The following is a 19108-nucleotide window of genomic DNA, read 5'->3' on the forward strand; positions in this document are numbered from 1 at the left end:
AGTTTGAAACTGTCACAGAGGACAACTAAAAAGTGGTACAGGAAATTATTTTACGCAACTTTTGCCACTGAAAATATTAAAATAATATTGTACGCCGCCAACTTGTTACGGAGTAACAGTTGACAAGTTAACAATTTTTCGCTCTATTATGCAATAATGGCTGAAAAATCTCAGAAATCTCTTACCTATCGCAATGTTCTCAATGGCCTCAAAGGTTTACGCATGAGTTTAAAACGTTAATACAACATATTCAGTAAAATATATCAATTGTTTTCACTTACCCCATTTACCCACTTGCCCCGCGGTACCTTAACTGGTTCTCGAGTTTCTGATGTCTGCACAACAAACAGGACCCGGCGACAATATGAAAATCTACGCTTTTCTTTACACCGCCTCCGCAGCAAAACCATAAGTAAGAAAGCCGACCGACGAAGGCTAAATTTGCTCGTTAGCGCACAGAGCTACCGGCATTAAGGATGCTGTTTTATAGCTCCTCTTTTACTTGGTACGTTTGATTATCATGTGGCAGCAACGCGACAGTTATTTTCTATGACAAGCAGGATGAAAACGGTCTCGTCATCGAGAAGAATACCTTAGCTCAATTTCATGCGACGCGAACAGCAATGATTGGCACCTTAACATTTGTATTAAGGTAATATAAATTAAGCTCGTGCATAACCAGAGAAGCGCTATTTTTTTTATTTGTTGATGTTTTCATATTTTTCTAGGTTTGATATAAAATTACGAAAACCAAATATGACTAGATCGCGGACGTAAAATGAATCAGTTTGCGAAACAAGGAAATGTGTGAAGTTCTTCTTCTTCTTTCTTGCGTTACGTCCCAACTGGGACAAAGCCTGCTTCTCAGATTTGTGTTCTTATGTGCACTTCCACAGTTATTAACTGAGAGCTTTGCCGATTGACCATTTTTTGCATGCTTTTGTGTATCGTGTGGCAGGTATGAAGCTACTCTATGCCCTGGGAATCGAGAAAATTTCCCTTACGAAAAGATCCTCTACCAGCGGGATTCGAACCCACGACCCTCAGCATGGTCATGCTGAATAGCTGCACGTTTACCGCTACGGCTGTCTGGGCCCCTTTGGCTTGGGTCCGCTCAGTATAAAACGACCCAAGCCAAACGTCAAATTAACCGATCCCTACTAGGAAGCGGGCCTGTCTGTGGCAGTCATTAGCGCTTTTTAAAAAGCTGGATACAGAGTTTAATTCGTCAAACTTTTTTGAGGACGTCTACTTCTTTCTCTTTTTCTTCTTTTTTCTGGCGTTACGACCTCTTTAGAACAGATTGATTGAGCAGCTGCAGCTACTTTAATCAACATGCACATTTCACAACAGCGAATTATTACACCGGCGAAGCGAATACCAGAACTCGAACTAATAAAACGCGATTTATTGCGACGAGACGATGCTAGAATAAACGACGATGCAATAAAGAATTTTCTGGTGAAGATGAAAGGAAGCCAAAACTCAAACCCTCAAGAGCACAAATCTAGAGAACCAGACCGCGGTTCAAACTGAAAACCTTATCGATTGGTCACCACCAGCGAGTGACCATTCGACCAAGCCCCCAGCCCGGTCCGCTGTCCGGCTCTCCAGACACGAGCTCTTGAAAATGTGAGGTATGGCTTTGATGCTTCTTCACCTGCTGCTTGGGCTTTAACAAAGCAGTGCCCAGCAGAACACTGTAGTAACCGAAACCTAACTGATCGGCCAAACTTGCTCAGAAAACTCTCTTCCCGGCAATTGAGATTTATTTTGGAAAACTCTCTTTCCGTCCTTGGAGAACTCTCTCTCCAATTTTTTTTACATTGGCTCAGAAAACTCTCTTTCCGGTCCTGGAGAACTCTCTCTCCATAATCAACTTTTAACATTGCTCGGAAAACTCTCTTCCCGGCAATTTGAATACATTTTGGAAAACTCTCTTTCCAAAATCCAGCTCGGAAAACTCTCTTTCCGTCATTGGAGAACTCTCTCTCCATAATCAACTTTTAACATTGCTCGGAAAAATCTTTTCCCGGCAATTTGAATACATTTTGGAAAACTCTCTTTCCAAAATCCATCTCGGAAAACTCTCTTTCCGTCATTGGAGAACTCTCTCTCCAATTTTTTTTTTTGCATTGGCTCAGAAAACTCTCTTTCCGTCCTTGGAGAACTCTCTCTTTCCATAATCAACTTTTCACATTGCTCGGAAAACTCTCTTCCCGGCAATAAAAATACATTCAATGTTTATCTCCGGTAGAGATAAACACAACTTACCATTAACCGACTGCGCCATGTAGTAACCGAAACCTAACTGATCGGCCAAACTTGCTCAGAAAACTCTCTTCCCGGCAATTGAGATTTATTTTGGAAAACTCTCTTTCCGTCCTTGGAGAACTCTCTCTCCAATTTTTTTTACATTGGCTCAGAAAACTCTCTTTCCGGTCCTGGAGAACTCTCTCTCCATAATCAACTTTTAACATTGCTAGGAAAACTCTCTTCCCGGCAATTTGGATACATTTTGGAAAACTCTCTTTCCAGAATCCGGCTCGGAAAACTCTCTTTCCGTCCTTGGAGAACTCTCTCTCCATAATCAACTTTTCACATTGCTCGGAAAACTCTCTTCCCGGCAATTTGAATACATTTTGGAAAACTCTCTTTCCAAAATCCAGCTCGGAAAACTCTCTTTCCGTCATTGGAGAACTCTCTCTCCATAATCAACTTTTAACATTGCTCGGAAAAATCTTTTCCCGGCAATTTGAATACATTTTGGAAAACTCTCTTTCCAAAATCCAGCTCGGAAAACTCTCTTTCCGTCATTGGAGAACTCTCTCTCCAATTTTTTTTTTTTGCATTGGCTCAGAAAACTCTCTTTCCGTCCTTGGAGAACTCTCTCTCCATAATCCACTTTTCACATTGCTAGGAAAACTCTCTTCCCGGCAATTTGGATTGATTTTGGAAAACTCTCTTTCCAGAATCCGGCTCGGAAAACTCTCTTTCCGTCCTTGGAGAACTCTCTCTCCATAATCAACTTTTAACATTGCTCGGAAAACTCTCTTCCCGGCAATTTGAATACATTTTGGAAAACTCTCTTTCCAAAATCCAGCTCGGAAAACTCTCTTTCCGTCATTGGAGAACTCTCTCTCCAATTTTTTTTTGCATTGGCTCAGAAAACTCTCTTTCCGTCCTTGGAGAACTCTCTCTTTCCATAATCAACTTTTCACATTGCTCGGAAAACTCTCTTCCCGGCAATAAAAATACATTCAATGTTTATCTCCGGTAGAGATAAACACAACTTACCATTAACCGACTGCGCCATGTAGTAACCGAAACCTAACTGATCGGCCAAACTTGCTCAGAAAACTCTCTTCCCGGCAATTGAGATTTATTTTGGAAAACTCTCTTTCCGTCCTTGGAGAACTCTCTCTCCAATTTTTTTTACATTGGCTCAGAAAACTCTCTTTCCGGTCCTGGAGAACTCTCTCTCCATAATCAACTTTTAACATTGCTAGGAAAACTCTCTTCCCGGCAATTTGGATACATTTTGGAAAACTCTCTTTCCAGAATCCGGCTCGGAAAACTCTCTTTCCGTCCTTGGAGAACTCTCTCTCCATAATCAACTTTTCACATTGCTCGGAAAACTCTCTTCCCGGCAATTTGAATACATTTTGGAAAACTCTCTTTCCAAAATCCAGCTCGGAAAACTCTCTTTCCGTCATTGGAGAACTCTCTCTCCATAATCAACTTTTAACATTGCTCGGAAAAATCTTTTCCCGGCAATTTGAATACATTTTGGAAAACTCTCTTTCCAAAATCCAGCTCGGAAAACTCTCTTTCCGTCATTGGAGAACTCTCTCTCCAATTTTTTTTTTGCATTGGCTCAGAAAACTCTCTTTCCGTCCTTGGAGAACTCTCTCTCCATAATCCACTTTTCACATTGCTAGGAAAACTCTCTTCCCGGCAATTTGGATTGATTTTGGAAAACTCTCTTTCCAGAATCCGGCTCGGAAAACTCTCTTTCCGTCCTTGGAGAACTCTCTCTCCATAATCAACTTTTAACATTGCTCGGAAAACTCTCTTCCCGGCAATTTGAATACATTTTGGAAAACTCTCTTTCCAAAATCCAGCTCGGAAAACTCTCTTTCCGTCATTGGAGAACTCTCTCTCCAATTTTTTTTGCATTGGCTCAGAAAACTCTCTTTCCGTCCTTGGAGAACTCTCTCTTTCCATAATCAACTTTTCACATTGCTCGGAAAACTCTCTTCCCGGCAATAAAAATACATTCAATGTTTATCTCCGGTAGAGATAAACACAACTTACCATTAACCGACTGCGCCATGTAGTAACCGAAACCTAACTGATCGGCCAAACTTGAGCCGAACCAACAAATATACACACTAGGGTAGAAGTACCAATTATGGCTATAGTACCAATTATGGCAATAATGGGAACAAAAAGAGATTTTCCTTATTGTTTCACTAGACTATAATGGCTTATATTCACAGGAATGATTAAACTATTTGTTTTTGATGGTAACTAAACCTTGAAAAGAACATTCGTGCAATAAGCTTCGAAAAATGAACATTTGAAAATTTTGCCTCACATATATGTTACCTTCTTAGCAGTTGGCTAAGGGACCTCCGTTACGAAATGTATGTTTTCATCCGGATAAACTGTTTCAACCGATGAATGTATGTTACCTAGTGAGAACAAATGAATAAATTTAGCTGGTATGCAATCAATTCTACTGTTTTAAGTTGGAAATCGTGTTATTTCCACTATGTCGATAACTGGTACAAAGAGTGTATGAGAGCCCAATTATGGCAATACTCTGGAGGCGGTTTGTTTACATTTTTTGATCAGTAAAATAAAAGAAGTAAAGCTATTTTACTGGTGACTTCCACGACGGGACTGTTCGGTAAGGCATTACCCAACTAACCATTCAGAGCCACAAACAAGCATGCATGTTTAATTATTGTTCAATAATGGTAATGGCAGCTGAATAAAAAATTTGCTCTATAAAGAGCTGAGAAGGTGCTTTTTTAACACAAACTTAGATCAATGTTCAACGTTATGCATTAGAATGAACAAAAGTTGAATCGCCACTTATTAAACGTTTCCAAAGATTCTCATTCGACTAGTCAAGATTGTTCTACAAATGAGCTGAACAAGACATGTTTCCCCCAATTAAAAAGCCAATATTCCACTAAACAAATGTATATGTATAAAAGGATATTCAGAAGACGAACTAACGTTTTACTTGCGTCGCACTTCAGCTATTCCCACATGTTTAACATAAGCATGAATAAGAGCTGAATAAGTATCTTATAAAATCCTAGTTCAGCTTCAGTATATTATTAGAACAGTTGATCCAATAGAGGCCAAAATGACGATTAACAAACACATTGTTCAGCAATAAATAAGCCTTGTAAATGCGATCACACTATAGCTAAATTTCATAAAATGGACAAAATATCCGAAATTCGTGTTGAGTTCCGAATGCATTTCAAAGCTCATAAATTATGCTTTCTTAAAACTTTTGAAATAGCTGTTCAGAAAATAAACATGGTCAGTCTCCAGAAATGCAGAATTATTGTGAAAAACAAAAATAAACATTTAAGCTAAGTATTCCGAGTAGGAGCAAAGTACTGACAAACAAAGCGTGATATTGACTTGATTGACATAAGAGATAAAATATCTGAAGAGAATATCAAAATTTTGTTCCTAGAACTTCTAAGCCCATGAAAAATTTGATGTACGCAGATCTAATGAATAGCTCGCAGCTATTGGTAAAATCTTGCAGAATCTAAATATGACATGCCAATTTTGTTCTAGTAGTTTATTTTAGATATCATTTCCAGATATTTTTATCATACATCTATCAAGTTAATATCACTTTAAGCTATCCATATTATATTTTCTATTGCTAAACTTTTTTCGCCTGCTCGGGATGTTTTTTCGTACAAGAAAAATGGAAATTTTTTTGACAGAATTGATTAAATAAATGTCTATAGCCAGCTACATTTGAAATGACATTTCTTCACAACTGAATAAATACTGCGCTCTAAGAAAAATGATTTACTTGGCCATTTCCGAAAATAAAAATTGCATCAATATATTCGAATATTTTTCTATTCAGGTGGGTTCTGAGGACTAACCCTTCAAATGATTCAAATATATTCATACAGAGAACTTTTACTTCAATGCATATGTAATAGGTTTATGAAAAATACAAATAAAAAAATAATCAAACTATAATTTATAAAATTATTTAAGGTAATTAATCATTTTTGAACAAACTAAAACTTATTATGAAATTAGATTAATTATTTCAGACTGTTTTTACTTTGTGTAAATAAACATTATTTTGACCAACATCGACATAAATTTTCTCACTGTGCGCTAAAAATAGCCGACTGAACTCAGCTTGGATGAGCACTAAACAGCAGCAGCTGAATAATAAGCTTGTTCAGTTGTAGATTAGCTTACCATGTGTTGATTAGGCGTTGTCGAATAGAAGCTCGAACGTGGTCAATATTCAGCTATGAGAAGTTTATATTTTGCACTGGACGGTATAATCATCAATTCTAGGATGGCGCAGATGGCAAGGCATACCGCTGACGATTGGAAGGTCTCGAGTTCGAATCCAGTATACAGGCGATTTTTAAATAAGATTGTTATACTATAATAATAATAGTGCACACTACATTTATAAAGTGCCTAGAAAAATATTTTTTTGTTTTTATTAGTCTTTAATTATTTTTAGACCAGCCGTATAAAAGTTGAACTAAATGCTTGTAAAACGTTTTTAAAGCTGAAAAATAAAGTTGGTATTCAACGACATGCTTTAAAGTTTCTCCAAATTTGTGTGAACAATGCTTTAACAAAGGTTGGCCATGGAAATTATTAAAATGTTATAAAACATGATGCTGGATAAAACTGCCATAATGGTGTTTGTTAAATGAGTGAATGTTAGTTGGGTATCTTCATGTTTTGTACTCAATTACTAAGATTTTTCAATCACACGTTCGAAAACGTTCGCGAGCGGAAGATGCTAATTTCATGATAGAGAGGGGTTTTCAGCGACACTTGATTTTTGAATTTTCCCTCTTTTTTCGTTAAAAATTGGCACTGGAATAGTAATGTGAGATCATTAATGCTGTTTTGTATCATAATTTGCATTTACACTACATATTGACTTCTTTTTCGAAAATTAATTTTCTCCCATGAACCCATTGCAAAAAATTGATTTAACATATATTTAACCCAAAATCTTTGGAAAATTTTATGGACGATATCTTCATTACATTATCATTCGCTCTTCATGGCGTTTGAGTTCATTTCGTGCAAATATTCGATAGTCCATAATTGGTACACTTTTATGTCGAATGCTAGGAACGCTATTGCCATAAGTGGTACAAGGACAACGCTTTTTAAAATCCATTTTTAGAAGCTTAAAGTCAATTTAGTACTAAAACTGTTTAAATCAACAGATTCGCAAGGCTTTAAACTAGTAATTGACACCAACAAGTCATGCTTGCGTTTTAGAGACGCGGTTACAACTTGATTTTTATTACTAATGTTGACATATTGCATCCATAATTGGTACACTTACCCTATAACAAACACCGTCCGTTCGCTACAAAAGTTGTCACCAAACCGGATCGAGTTGTTTTCAAAACTGGCTTCTTTCCCGCACAGTTTCGCCCGTTTCGCCTTATCTGCTTTTCGTTCATTTTCGCTCGTTGTTTGACATCTCTTGTCCACGCTTAGCATAATACAAGTAGAATCGAAAACAATTTACCTTATTTTTTTCAATATTTCAATCTATAACAACTCTATTCGCCACAAACACGTGCAGAATAAACCTTTTTAATTCCGCTATAGACAATTTTTCCCAAAAACTACACCAGCCGAATCTTATAATTTGAGGAGACGATAGAAACGTGACAGATCAATTTTCAAAACATACGTTCGCGCGCGCTGCCTACTACGATCCTCAAATTCAATTATTTAAATAACAAACCAATAACTCCAAATATTGATATCGCAGCTAGCGGTGACCGCGAATGGACGTTTTAAATGTGCTTATTCTGCTTTTGCACGATACACCATATTGAGGGGTGAACCCAAACGTTTGCACGATGACTTGAGTGGCTGTTTCATTGGCTTTGAATAGTATTCAAATTTTTCCGCAAAAATTTTGTGAGTGCTTTTTAAAGAATATAAGACTAAGATTCTAATGACACCTTGTTTTAAAATTTCGGTCGATCCAATGCTGAGGAAGGACTGTTCATTTAAGAAAGTGGACACCTAAATATTAGCATTTTGGTGTAAAAATTCCATAAAAACAAATAAAATTTTGTTTCAGTGTGATCTCAAGTGTTTATTTTGACAGCAGACAAAAGTTGACATAAAAAAAATTATAAATTCTAAACGGTGGGTCGTATTGACATGGAAACTTTCAATTTTTTTCTGCACAAATGGTGTACAGAAAAACTGCCGTTCCGAGATTTGGCTTAAATCGCGAAGTGTCCAAATTGATTTTTTTCAACGCTGTGGCCAAAACAGATATTCCTGACGACGTACGATACATCCCAACAGAAAAATTTGGGAAAAATGATTTGGTATGGCAAGCAATTTGCTTCTGCGGTATGAAAGTACTACATATTTCACGACGGGTTCAATCAACGGCGAAAATTACAGAACTGAATGTATTAAAAAATGGCTTCTGCCCATCTACTGGAAGCATACCATGCCTCCATTGTTTTTGCCATACCTAGCATCGGCTCACTATGCTTCAGCTACTTTGGAGATGCTCAAGAAGGAATAAGTCGAATTTGTAGAAAAATGATCGAATCCATAAAATTGCTCAGAACTACGCCTCACTGAAACATATTGGGCAATAATCAAACGGCATCTTAAGAAGGATGGAAGAGAAGCAAGCTCCATCGATTTTTTCAAGAAAATGTGGTCAGCAGTTCAAAAAGCAGTTCGAAAAGTTCCGAAAAAAGTTGTGCAGAATTTTATGGGAGGTATCAAAAGAAAAGTAAGAGCATTCTCCAGCAATGATCAATTAATGTTCAAATTTATGTGAATTTGATCGAAATTACGTTGATTTCCATGTAAACTCATGAATTTGTTCGAAAATAAACAGATACTGTAAAAAACACGTGTCCACTTTCTTAAATGAACAGTCCTTAGCTATGTTTTCTTAGTGTGTGTGTGTGTTTTTTTGAAAATGTCACAACTTTGAGTAAAAATTTAGTATGCAAAATTCAAAGAATGTTTTTGGAAAAATACATACGAAGTAAGAATAACTCTTTTTTTTCGCATGCGGCCTAGAGAGTTTCAATTGGACGTGAAATTACTGAGTTTGGGGTGAACCCAAACTTATGCACGGGAGTATGTCTGAAGACCTATAACACTGCGGAACACGTTTTTGTCTCAAGCACCAAAATACTACGATTTACTCAATTAGGGGTTGCTGAATCCATTGCCGTTTTCAAAAATAGCATAGCACGTCTAGTTTTTGAGATATTGACTGTTGAAAATGCTAAATTTGACGATTTAAACCAACTAGCATGCAAGTTTTCCAACTTGTATGGCAATTTATTTGCTTAATTTGTCACAAAATCCAAACTTCATGTGTTAAACAATACTTTTTAACAAAGTTCATAATTCTTCCGCTGGTAAAATGTTATTTTTTGGTGGTTCTGAAAAGTATTGTCTTATGCCATATAAGAGAAACGAAGAATTTTATATGGAGACTGTAAGCATGTTAAAAAAATCGATTTAAATTGAATTTAATGGCAAATTTACAATCAAATTATATCTTAATTGAAAGTTCAAGTCCTATTTTGCATGATTGGTGGATTAAATCACAAAAAAGTTTGATAAATAATACTTTAAACTTCATGTAAACATTAATAAAACCTGTGTTTTATACAACTTTAGCGACCTGTAGCTAAAAATTGATACGTGCTGCAACATTTCTGAGAACGGTATCAAATTCAGCGACCCAAAATCTACTAGAGAAACATAATTTGATCCTTGAGACACGCAAAAAATGACATTTTTGTTACGCTGTGTAATCCAGGATTTTTTTAAATAGTCCTGAACATCTTTTGAATATAACAAAACAATACAACAACTACTAAATAAGAGCAAAATTTTGTTTCGAGCTTCTTTGAATATGCAAAGAATTAAATAGATTCATTGATAACTCTTATACAATGGTCGATATTCGTTAGCCATATAGCAATTTTTATACAAAATGTGTCATAAAAAAATCAAGAGATTAGTTTTACTGTAAATTGTAACCACGAACATTATACTCAGGCAATCGCTATGGATAGCATCGCATCCGCATCGGTCCATGGTCAGCAATGTTTCGCAAGTTGTATCAAGCTAACAGCAGCAAAGGAGAGCCCCAAAGAGAAAGCAACGATAAAACTCATTTGTCTCTCTTGTTTACCATTAGCGTTGGATGTTTTCGTTTAGTCAAGTTACACTTATGTTCAGTTTTCCATGAATCGATGCATCTCCATGAGTTTTTTTTTAGAATATATCATGAAGTTTCTAGTCTTCCAACTGTCTGAATGATTTTAGGTTTGAATTGAAGACATTTAGACCAATTTTAGAAATCACCGTATGTCAAAAATGAAAATGAAACGTGAATATTACATGAAATGTTGAATAGGGTCCTAAAGGCCTACCCCAATTTTAGCGCCAAACGCTTAAGTTTAGGCCAAAAACACATGTTTACTCAATTTGTTAATTTTTTTTTTGTTTAAGTCCAAAAAAATTTTTTTAGATTTTGTTACACTCCTTGGCTTAAACTCAAATTTTGGGTGTATTTTGCTTTCCGTGTCCCTTACTAAATGTCAGATAGGAACAACCCCAGTGTTGAAACTAAAAGCCCTGTGGTGTTTTTGTCGATTAAGCAAACGTCAAAAATGATCTCAAGTGTCAAGGTTCATTTATGGACCCAATTTTTAAATATGTTGTTTAAATATGATGTAGCCGTTATTTGAGCGGGGAAAATTGCTAAAGTAGTTGCAGTGACATGCTCTTTCGTGTCGTTAAATAAAAACAAGATTTGATTAAACATTTTAGGACCCAATTGCATCAATGATTGCTTGCTACACTCATCATTGATCGTTAGAATTCCAATTTTATGTCATTGATCGCTAGTAAATGCTAAAACTAGAGGGAGGTCATTTCGGTTCACTCAAATCTTGGATTATGACGCCATCTTGGATTTAAGAAGCAGAATGTGTTTTTCACCTTGTTGAACTTGATAATACGCGAATTATCATACAAAAGATTGATGATATCTATTTTAGATTTTTTTTTTTTTTTTTGAAGACGATGTCTCATAACGCGCAATTCCCAAAACATCCTCCAACCATGTGACTAATAGGGGCCCAGATAGCCGTAGCGGTAAACGCGCAGCTATTCAGCAAGACCAAGCTGAGGGTCGTGGGTTCGAATCCCACCGGTCGAGGATCTTTTCGGGTTGGAAATTTTCTCGACTTCCCAGGGCATAGAGTATCTTCGTACCTGCCACACGATATACGCATGCAAAAATGGTCATTGGCATAGTAAGCTCTCAGTTAATAACTGTGGAAGTGCTCATAAGAACACTTAGCTGAGAAGCAGGCTCTGTCCCAGTGGGAACGAAACGCCAGAAAAGAAGAAGAAGATGTGTCTATTAAAAAATCTGACTGTGTACTGAGCTTCTGTTTATGTTTTTACTCACCACTAATTTTGTAACTCCGCCCGGCTCCGCTCCCGCTCGGCGTCGTTCCGCACACGAAGTTCTTCATCTCGAACGAAGTAGGCGACCGATCGTCAATTTTCGAGTTCGACTTGGACCGATTAATCCCCCCTCCCGGCCCAGGAAACCCCGTTACCGTCAAACCACCGCCGCCCCCTCCACCAGCAACGATCCCAGCAAGCGCCGACGATGACGGCGACCGATCCACAATGGCACTCTTTATCAAACTCAGATTCTTCATTGCTTTGTCTTCTTCACTTCCACCACAGAACCCCAAATCACTTCCCGATCCGCCCAACTGATTCCGAATGTTGTTGATCAGCAGCTGCTGCTGCTGATTGGTCGAATGAAAGCCGACGGTTGCCGACGGCGGCCGATGATCCGGGTAGGCCGGTTTGTTCCGGTGCAATCGGAACGAGCTGGACCGACCGAAGTTGTAGTTGCTGTTGCCGGATGCGAACCCGAGCCCAAACGAACGATTGCCGGTGTAGGACGAGGCGGAATGCGGAGCCGGGCCACCGGTGAATACGGATGCGCTGTTGCCGCCTCCGCCGGAGGCACCCGAAGCGGCATTGGAAGACCGATTGTAGCGACACTTTGTGCTGCGGGGGATGTCCTGCAGAGAGGGAAGAGAGAGCATAAAGAATATCAGTGATTATTCGAGCATTTTTTCATTCGATAAGAATTCGAAATCGAATCGGTTGAAATCGAATCGATCGAAATCGAATTACAATTGTTATTTACATTGTCATTGACATTGTCTTTGACATTGTCATTGACATTGCCATTGACATTGTAAATGTAATTATCTATTTAGATTCGATTTGTTTCCGAATGAAATTGCGATTATAATCCTTTCTGAGTAATCGTAATAAATTTCACTAAACAGAAACAAACCACGTATAGACATTTGTATGGAATTTATCGCATTCAATCCTCAAATCAAAATGAAAAATCCGAAAAGCTACCCACCTTATCCTCTAGTATGTTGGAGAACACGTCCACGTGGTCGTCCTCCTCGTTGAGCATGGCGAAAAAGTCTTTGAAGCTGTCCGGGAACGAAGCGGGGAACTGCCCGGTTCCGCCGGAAGTGGACGATCCAATCGAGGGCGAACACCCATTGCTCCCGAATTGGTTCTGCTGTGGCTGCTGATGTTGCTGATAATGCTGCTGCTGGAGGTGTTGTGGCGTTTGCTGTTGACTTTGTTGCTGTTGTTTCTGCTGTTGTTGCTGTTGCCGAACGCCTCCGCTGCTGCCACCGTCCATGATGGTCATCTCCTGGAGTCACTACTGCTCGGTGACCGTATCACTTTCACACCATCATGGCAATCGTTTTTCGTTGGATTCGATTGGATTCAGCTGGATACGATGAACCGTGAAGCTGCTGTTCAGCCGGGAGCATAAACCAACAAAGAGAAAGAAATAAAAGCGGAAATTGTATTGTCGGTTTTGCACATGTTTGTTTGCTTATGTGGTGTTGATTGCGGAAGGAGGGGGGCTGATTGCAAGCACTTTATTGCTATAATCGTGCAGCTTTACGCGGTCGATGACTGCGCGTGGGATTATCGCATTTCAGCAGCGTTTACATGGCGGGTCTTTGCAACCCCCAGAGGAACTTTACAGAGTGACGCCTTCGAAGTAGGCTGGGCGTTGACGTCATTTGCATAAACATATTCAATCAGTTTCCAGGCCTACTTCGTTTCGGGATTATTGTTATTGGTGCCTCGCAGTAGGCTTCTGTTGCATGCTTGTTTGCTTCAATTTGCATGATCAAACTAGCAGGCTGTTTATGGAATTAGATATGGAATTTCATCTCGTCTTCATTGACCTTTATTCAGCCAACGTGCGTGTCATTAGCTAAAAAACACAATAAAATGCGCATAACTCTTATGTTTCTTGAAGAATATTGCTGAAAATTTTTATTTTTTATATACAAACCTCGATGAGTCGATATCGACCCATGGAAATATCGAGTCATGGAATGAAAATGTTTAGAAAGTTGTATGACGGCATTATCATAGTAACCTTGAAATTTTAAGTCCATTTCGAATCATGGAACATCGACTCATGGAAGTGTTACTGTAATATTTTTACAACATATACATACTTCAATCTGGTAATATAAGGCTTCTTCTAAAAATATACATTATGCTACGTTTACATGTGTAATTTCTTCAAGTGGTTAACACATTTGTAGAAAATTCACGAATTCTTTAGCAAACGATTTTCGGCTGTTACATCGCACTTTTATTACCTTTTTTTTGACAAATTGGCAAGAATCTGATTACTTCAAATTGGAATAAATAGCATGTACAGTCAACCAAAATGCTGCTTTTTGCCTTTGTGAGTTAAAAAAAAATTCTGTGAGAGAATATACTCCATGTCATTTATTCTATAACTCAGTCGTGATCTTATAACCTGGCAACACCACTCCCATATTTGAGTTGTTCACTTGTTGGAATCAAATTATTTACAAAACAGTAAACTTCAAACCGATCTTCCATTGTTAGAATTTGTTTATTAATAATTTCCCAAATTTTATCTCATTCAGAATCAATTTAACTTTCTATGTTTGGAATGCAATTATTCGGTTCGACGAAATTCTCGTACAGCAGTTTTGTTGAGTTCAATTCAAATCGGACACTGATTTTTTTTTGCAACAATGGTAATCTATTCTCTGGCATTCTCAGTTAATCTTTGTGGAATCCTAAATTCAAAAAGATACATTTCATGTACAAAATTAACGTTTATGTCTGTATTGTCAAATTAATTAATAATAAAAAGCGCCTTAATGTTGGCTTTTGGGTCAATTAGTTTCAAGCCTTCTTTGAGGAAATCAAGGTAAAGCTGGTTTCATTCAACTCTGAATGTAAATCCATTCCATATGCAATTCCCAGAAGCTTTCCTCATCTCTTAAACACGTCTGTTGAGTGGTGGAGCTGGTGGTGGTTTAAGATTTTTCATGTTATCATTACAAGATTTATTCACGCAGTTTGACCGGTTACAACCAACTTATCGAGATGCAGCATAATTTTTCCTGATGAAATTTTTGTGAGCAATTTGTAAGCGAGAAGCATTTCTGTTAGAGTGTTTTAAGCTCAAACGAATCTACGACATTTGGTCGAATGACGTTTAGTCGAAAGTATGTTTGGTCGAAAAGATTTTAATTGCTTTAAGAAGCATATGATATATGATCGAAAGGATATTTAGTCGAAAAGAAATTTTCAGATCATTTAACAGAGTGACATTTCAACACAATGTTGTTTTAATTGAAAAGGGGAAAAGCATGTATGGTAGATGCTATTACTAGAGATTGCATATGCTATAACAACATGATATAATGCAATAAATCTGCAATGGTGTACTGGTGTTTCTTGAACAAACATATTGAAGGCTTTATGTTGAGAGAAAGATAATAAAAATAGTAAATTAAATTGAAAAAAAAAAGAATTTCTTGAAAATCTTCAAATTTTGATAAATAGTTTTAGGACTGCCGGTTTAGGGACAAAATGTCGAAAGACAAAACGTCGAAACCCAAAACTTCGAATGCCAAAACAAAACGTCGAAAGCAGTAGTTTTTCAAGCGAAGGTTTTTGGATAAATGGCGTTGCTAAAGAAAAAAAATGGTTGCGTTACGGATAGCGTTGAAAACAGCAAAATTTACAATTTTCATCACAGTAGGCATGGAACAGATTTCCCAGAAAAATGTCAAACTACTATTAATTTCGGACAAGAAAAGAAATACATAGTGCAGCACTTGAAGCAAATCGAAATTATAGCCTGAGTTAAAGAACCATGAGAACCGGATTAGCATGCTGAATGAGAGGAATACAAACAACTGTGTCGCCACTTGATGGTTGGTGTTAGGAATTGACTGTTCAAAAGGTTGTTTTCTGTATGTTTCACTGCTAGCGCTAACTGCTAAATTTTTTTTTGTAAGAACGATGTAAAAAGTCATTAGTTATTACCCTATCAGTGAATTCTTCATTCTTTAAAAATGTACTCATTCTTCTGTCAAATAATTACATTTGAATGGATTGATTGATTGTCTTTTCGGTAACAGATGTTCACGATCATGTGTATAGAAATCAGGATATCCAGCAAGTATTAAATTTAAACTATTGAATTAACTTCTATAAATACATTGATTTATTATTTCTGTAGATTATTTTTACAGACAAACAGACATAACAACTAGAGAATTATCAATTTAACACATAGTCCATGGGATGGTACACAAATTATGTCACGCTAAATTTCATTTTTTCAACCCCTTCCCCCTCCCCCCTTTTGATCACGGATCTGGAGAACCAAACTTCCATTGAAGCTAAAAAATTTATTGGTTGGTCACTAGCTGGTGGTGACCAATCAATTAGGTTTTCAGCTCAAACGGATGTTTGGTTCTCCAGATCCGTGCTCTTGAAAATTTGAACTTTGGCTTCGATTCATCTTCACCTTAAAACACTCGGTTTGGTTAACCAGCGGTACTGTGCAAACGTCAAACTCGAGCAAAAACGATACGAGTCCTTTCAATGATTATTTAGAATAAACACTTTATTGAGAGACTCAAACAATTATTTTAAAACCTGAAGATTAAAAGCAATCTTCAACATTTTCTGCAAGTTTTGGCTATTTTAATTCGATTCTTTTACTATCCTTTCCAATACCAGCTAAATATTACGCTACCACGGTAATAACATAGGAAAAAAATATTTTTTTACTGCCTTTACTATTCAATATCTGGTAGTATTACATTTTTATCGATTTTTGCTGACATTTGTAATTATTTTTGTTTTCGAAGTTTCTTCGACGTTTTATTTTATTTTGGCATTCGACATCTGTCTTTCAAAGTTTTGGAATTCGACATTTTGTCTTTCGACGTTTTGTCACCCAACCAGCACTGCCTCCTGCAAAATTTTACCGAAAATTTTCGGGGGAGACAAGAAGTCAAGAGCAAATTTGTATCGGCCTTTTTAATCGAAGTCATCGACTCCGTTATCAAATTCAGATTTTTGCACAAGGAATGTAATTTAGCTGGAAGTCATAATCACAATAATAACTCGCCATGAATAGGAAAGCGCTACAGGTGAAATTTTTGATTCTCTTCGTCAAAATCGTTTCCCTAAAGCCATGGCCATTCTCAATCATGTTCAAAATAACAAATTTAAATAAACATTACCTATTTTTTATTTTTGTAATTATAACAAAAAAAGGCTCGATACAAAGAGTGTTGTTGTTTCTCTCAGATATTAATAAAAACTTTCTATAAAAACTATATGATGTAACTTTTTAATCACCCCCCCCCCCCTCCCATCACTAAAAGAAGCCCTTTCATGTGACAATCAGAGGTATACTCGGGCTCTAATAATAATAACAAACATTCCTTGCTTTTCCAAACGACTGTAGCATGAAAACACAACACAAATGGCTGTTATTGTGTTTGCATAATCTCTAAAAGATTAGAGAACTTAAAAGTACATGGAGTACCATGTACCTTTTAATTTCACTCCTAAATGCTTATCTTTGACAGATACGCATTTTGATTTAAAGTCATACGCTAATCCCTTTTCTAATTCCTTGCCCGCTTTTTTGCCTCAGCAACGTATTCTTTGAATCTTATTTCTAGAGTTCGTTTTGTTTGTCCTGAATAGATTTTATTACAATGGGGGCATGAAATTTACTCCTGCTCTATTTAGTTTATTAATTTTATCCTTTGTTGATCCTAATTTAGATTTTAGCTGACTACTTCTACTGCTGAAAACCGAATCTACACCATATTTTCGGAATTTCTTAGCCAAAGGCTTTGTAATCTTGCTATCAAAATTCACCGCTACTCTTTTTAAATCCTCTTTTTCGACAGTAAGTGTTGTCATACTTTTTCTATATTTTTCCCTTGCCCTCTTATCTATTGTTGCTTGTATTGTACTATTCCTATATCCGTTAAGCCTAGCCGTCTCAAAAATATAATCTAGTTCTTTTGATTTTCCAGTTTCACTTAAAGGAAGGGTTTGCATTCTATGTATCATATGATGAGAAGCCGCCATTTTATGTTGATAAGTGTGGTTGGAAGTACTCGGATTAACTCGCATAGTATTAGTTGGTTTCCGTTAAATTTCAAATTCAAAGTGAGACGATTCCCTAGTAATTAGCAAATCCAAAAAAGGTAGTTTACTATCCTTTTCCTCTTCATGGGTAAATTTTATATCTTTGTGGATACTGTTAATTGCTTCTAAAATTTTTGGCATGTAATCCTTTTTGATAATGCTAAACACATCATCTACATATCTCCACCAACGCTGTGGTAACAATTCTTTCTTTTTCAAAATGCTTTCAAAATTGGCCATAAACAACTCGCTCAAAAACGGAGCCAATGGATTACCCCTTGGTGCACCTTTTGTCTGTTTCTAAAAATTACCACGGAAGCTAAAATAGTTCTCTTCCATACAAAGTCGGGTTAATTTGATATAATACCGAACTTTGTATTTCCAATTTGACTCATTGTGTTGGTTAAGTAGCCATTCTTCCAAATGGTTTATGGCTTTTTTAACTGGCACACTAGGAAAAAATGCTTTAACATCAAAAGAAACCATAATTTCATCATCTTGAATATACCCAGAAGCCTGAAGTTGCAAACTCCTGAGTATTGTTAACTGAACGGCTTTCAAAAGGTTTGGGCATGGATTGGAATTCCTTAACCATCCACTTTGCAAGGTTGTGTGTAGGAGACCCTTCTGCTGAGATAATTTCAAAAATAGTCTAAAATATCTATACAGCTAAAATATTTCTCTTCCATACAAAAAAAAAAAGATTAGTCTACATAGGTTTTGACATATTTTATGTTTAGTCGTCGTTTAACATAGATGGCTTTTTAATTAGAGGTTACATGAATAGCATCACATAACCAGGTGAATCTAGATTGTGTAGTTTCTGAATCCTTCCCACTAGCAAAAACCCCTTCCCGTAACAACCATGAAGATGCAGAGGTATACTTGTTCTTTAGTAACAATGTATGTCACACTAACAATCCTTCCCTTTCCCGATGACCGCTGCTACTGTAGCTGAGTTCGCCTAGCATTCAGTGAATGAGAGATGTCGTTGTGGTGAGACCGAACAAGTAATTTTCTCTACAGAATTTCAACATGAATGTTGTTATTCTTTCAATCATTTTTATAGTAAATTCAATAAACTTTCGGAGATATTATAATCAGCCTATTTGTGAATTTTGAGGACACTTTTTATATTTTGAATAATAAATGCATTTTTTAGAAGTTATTAGTGTTCACCCTATTTACCAGTCCATTGTCGCGGTTTTGTATAAACAACGTCATG

At 36.9% G+C, this 19108-nt stretch overlaps 1 protein-coding gene across 2 annotated transcripts in view; it reads right to left on the reverse strand.

Annotated features, from left to right (window-relative positions):
* The window catches only part of LOC110681295, a 532644-nt gene that overhangs the window by 289491 nt on the left and 224045 nt on the right, over positions 1-19108 (reverse strand). The window contains exons 2-3 of one of the 2 annotated variants that reach the window (XM_021857080.1): positions 12752-13160; positions 11762-12395 (exon numbers count right to left, since the gene is read on the reverse strand). In XM_021857080.1, coding sequence (XP_021712772.1) covers positions 11762-12395; positions 12752-13054 — 937 coding nt within the window. In that variant the 5' untranslated portion in view covers positions 13055-13160. Of the gene's footprint in view, positions 1-11761; positions 12396-12751; positions 13164-19108 lie in introns of both variants that reach the window. The other variant, XM_021857129.1, reaches the window with a different exon arrangement.

Source organism: Aedes aegypti, chromosome 1 (genome assembly GCF_002204515.2).
Source record: "Aedes aegypti strain LVP_AGWG chromosome 1, AaegL5.0 Primary Assembly, whole genome shotgun sequence".
NCBI classification, from domain to species: domain Eukaryota; kingdom Metazoa; phylum Arthropoda; class Insecta; order Diptera; family Culicidae; genus Aedes; species Aedes aegypti.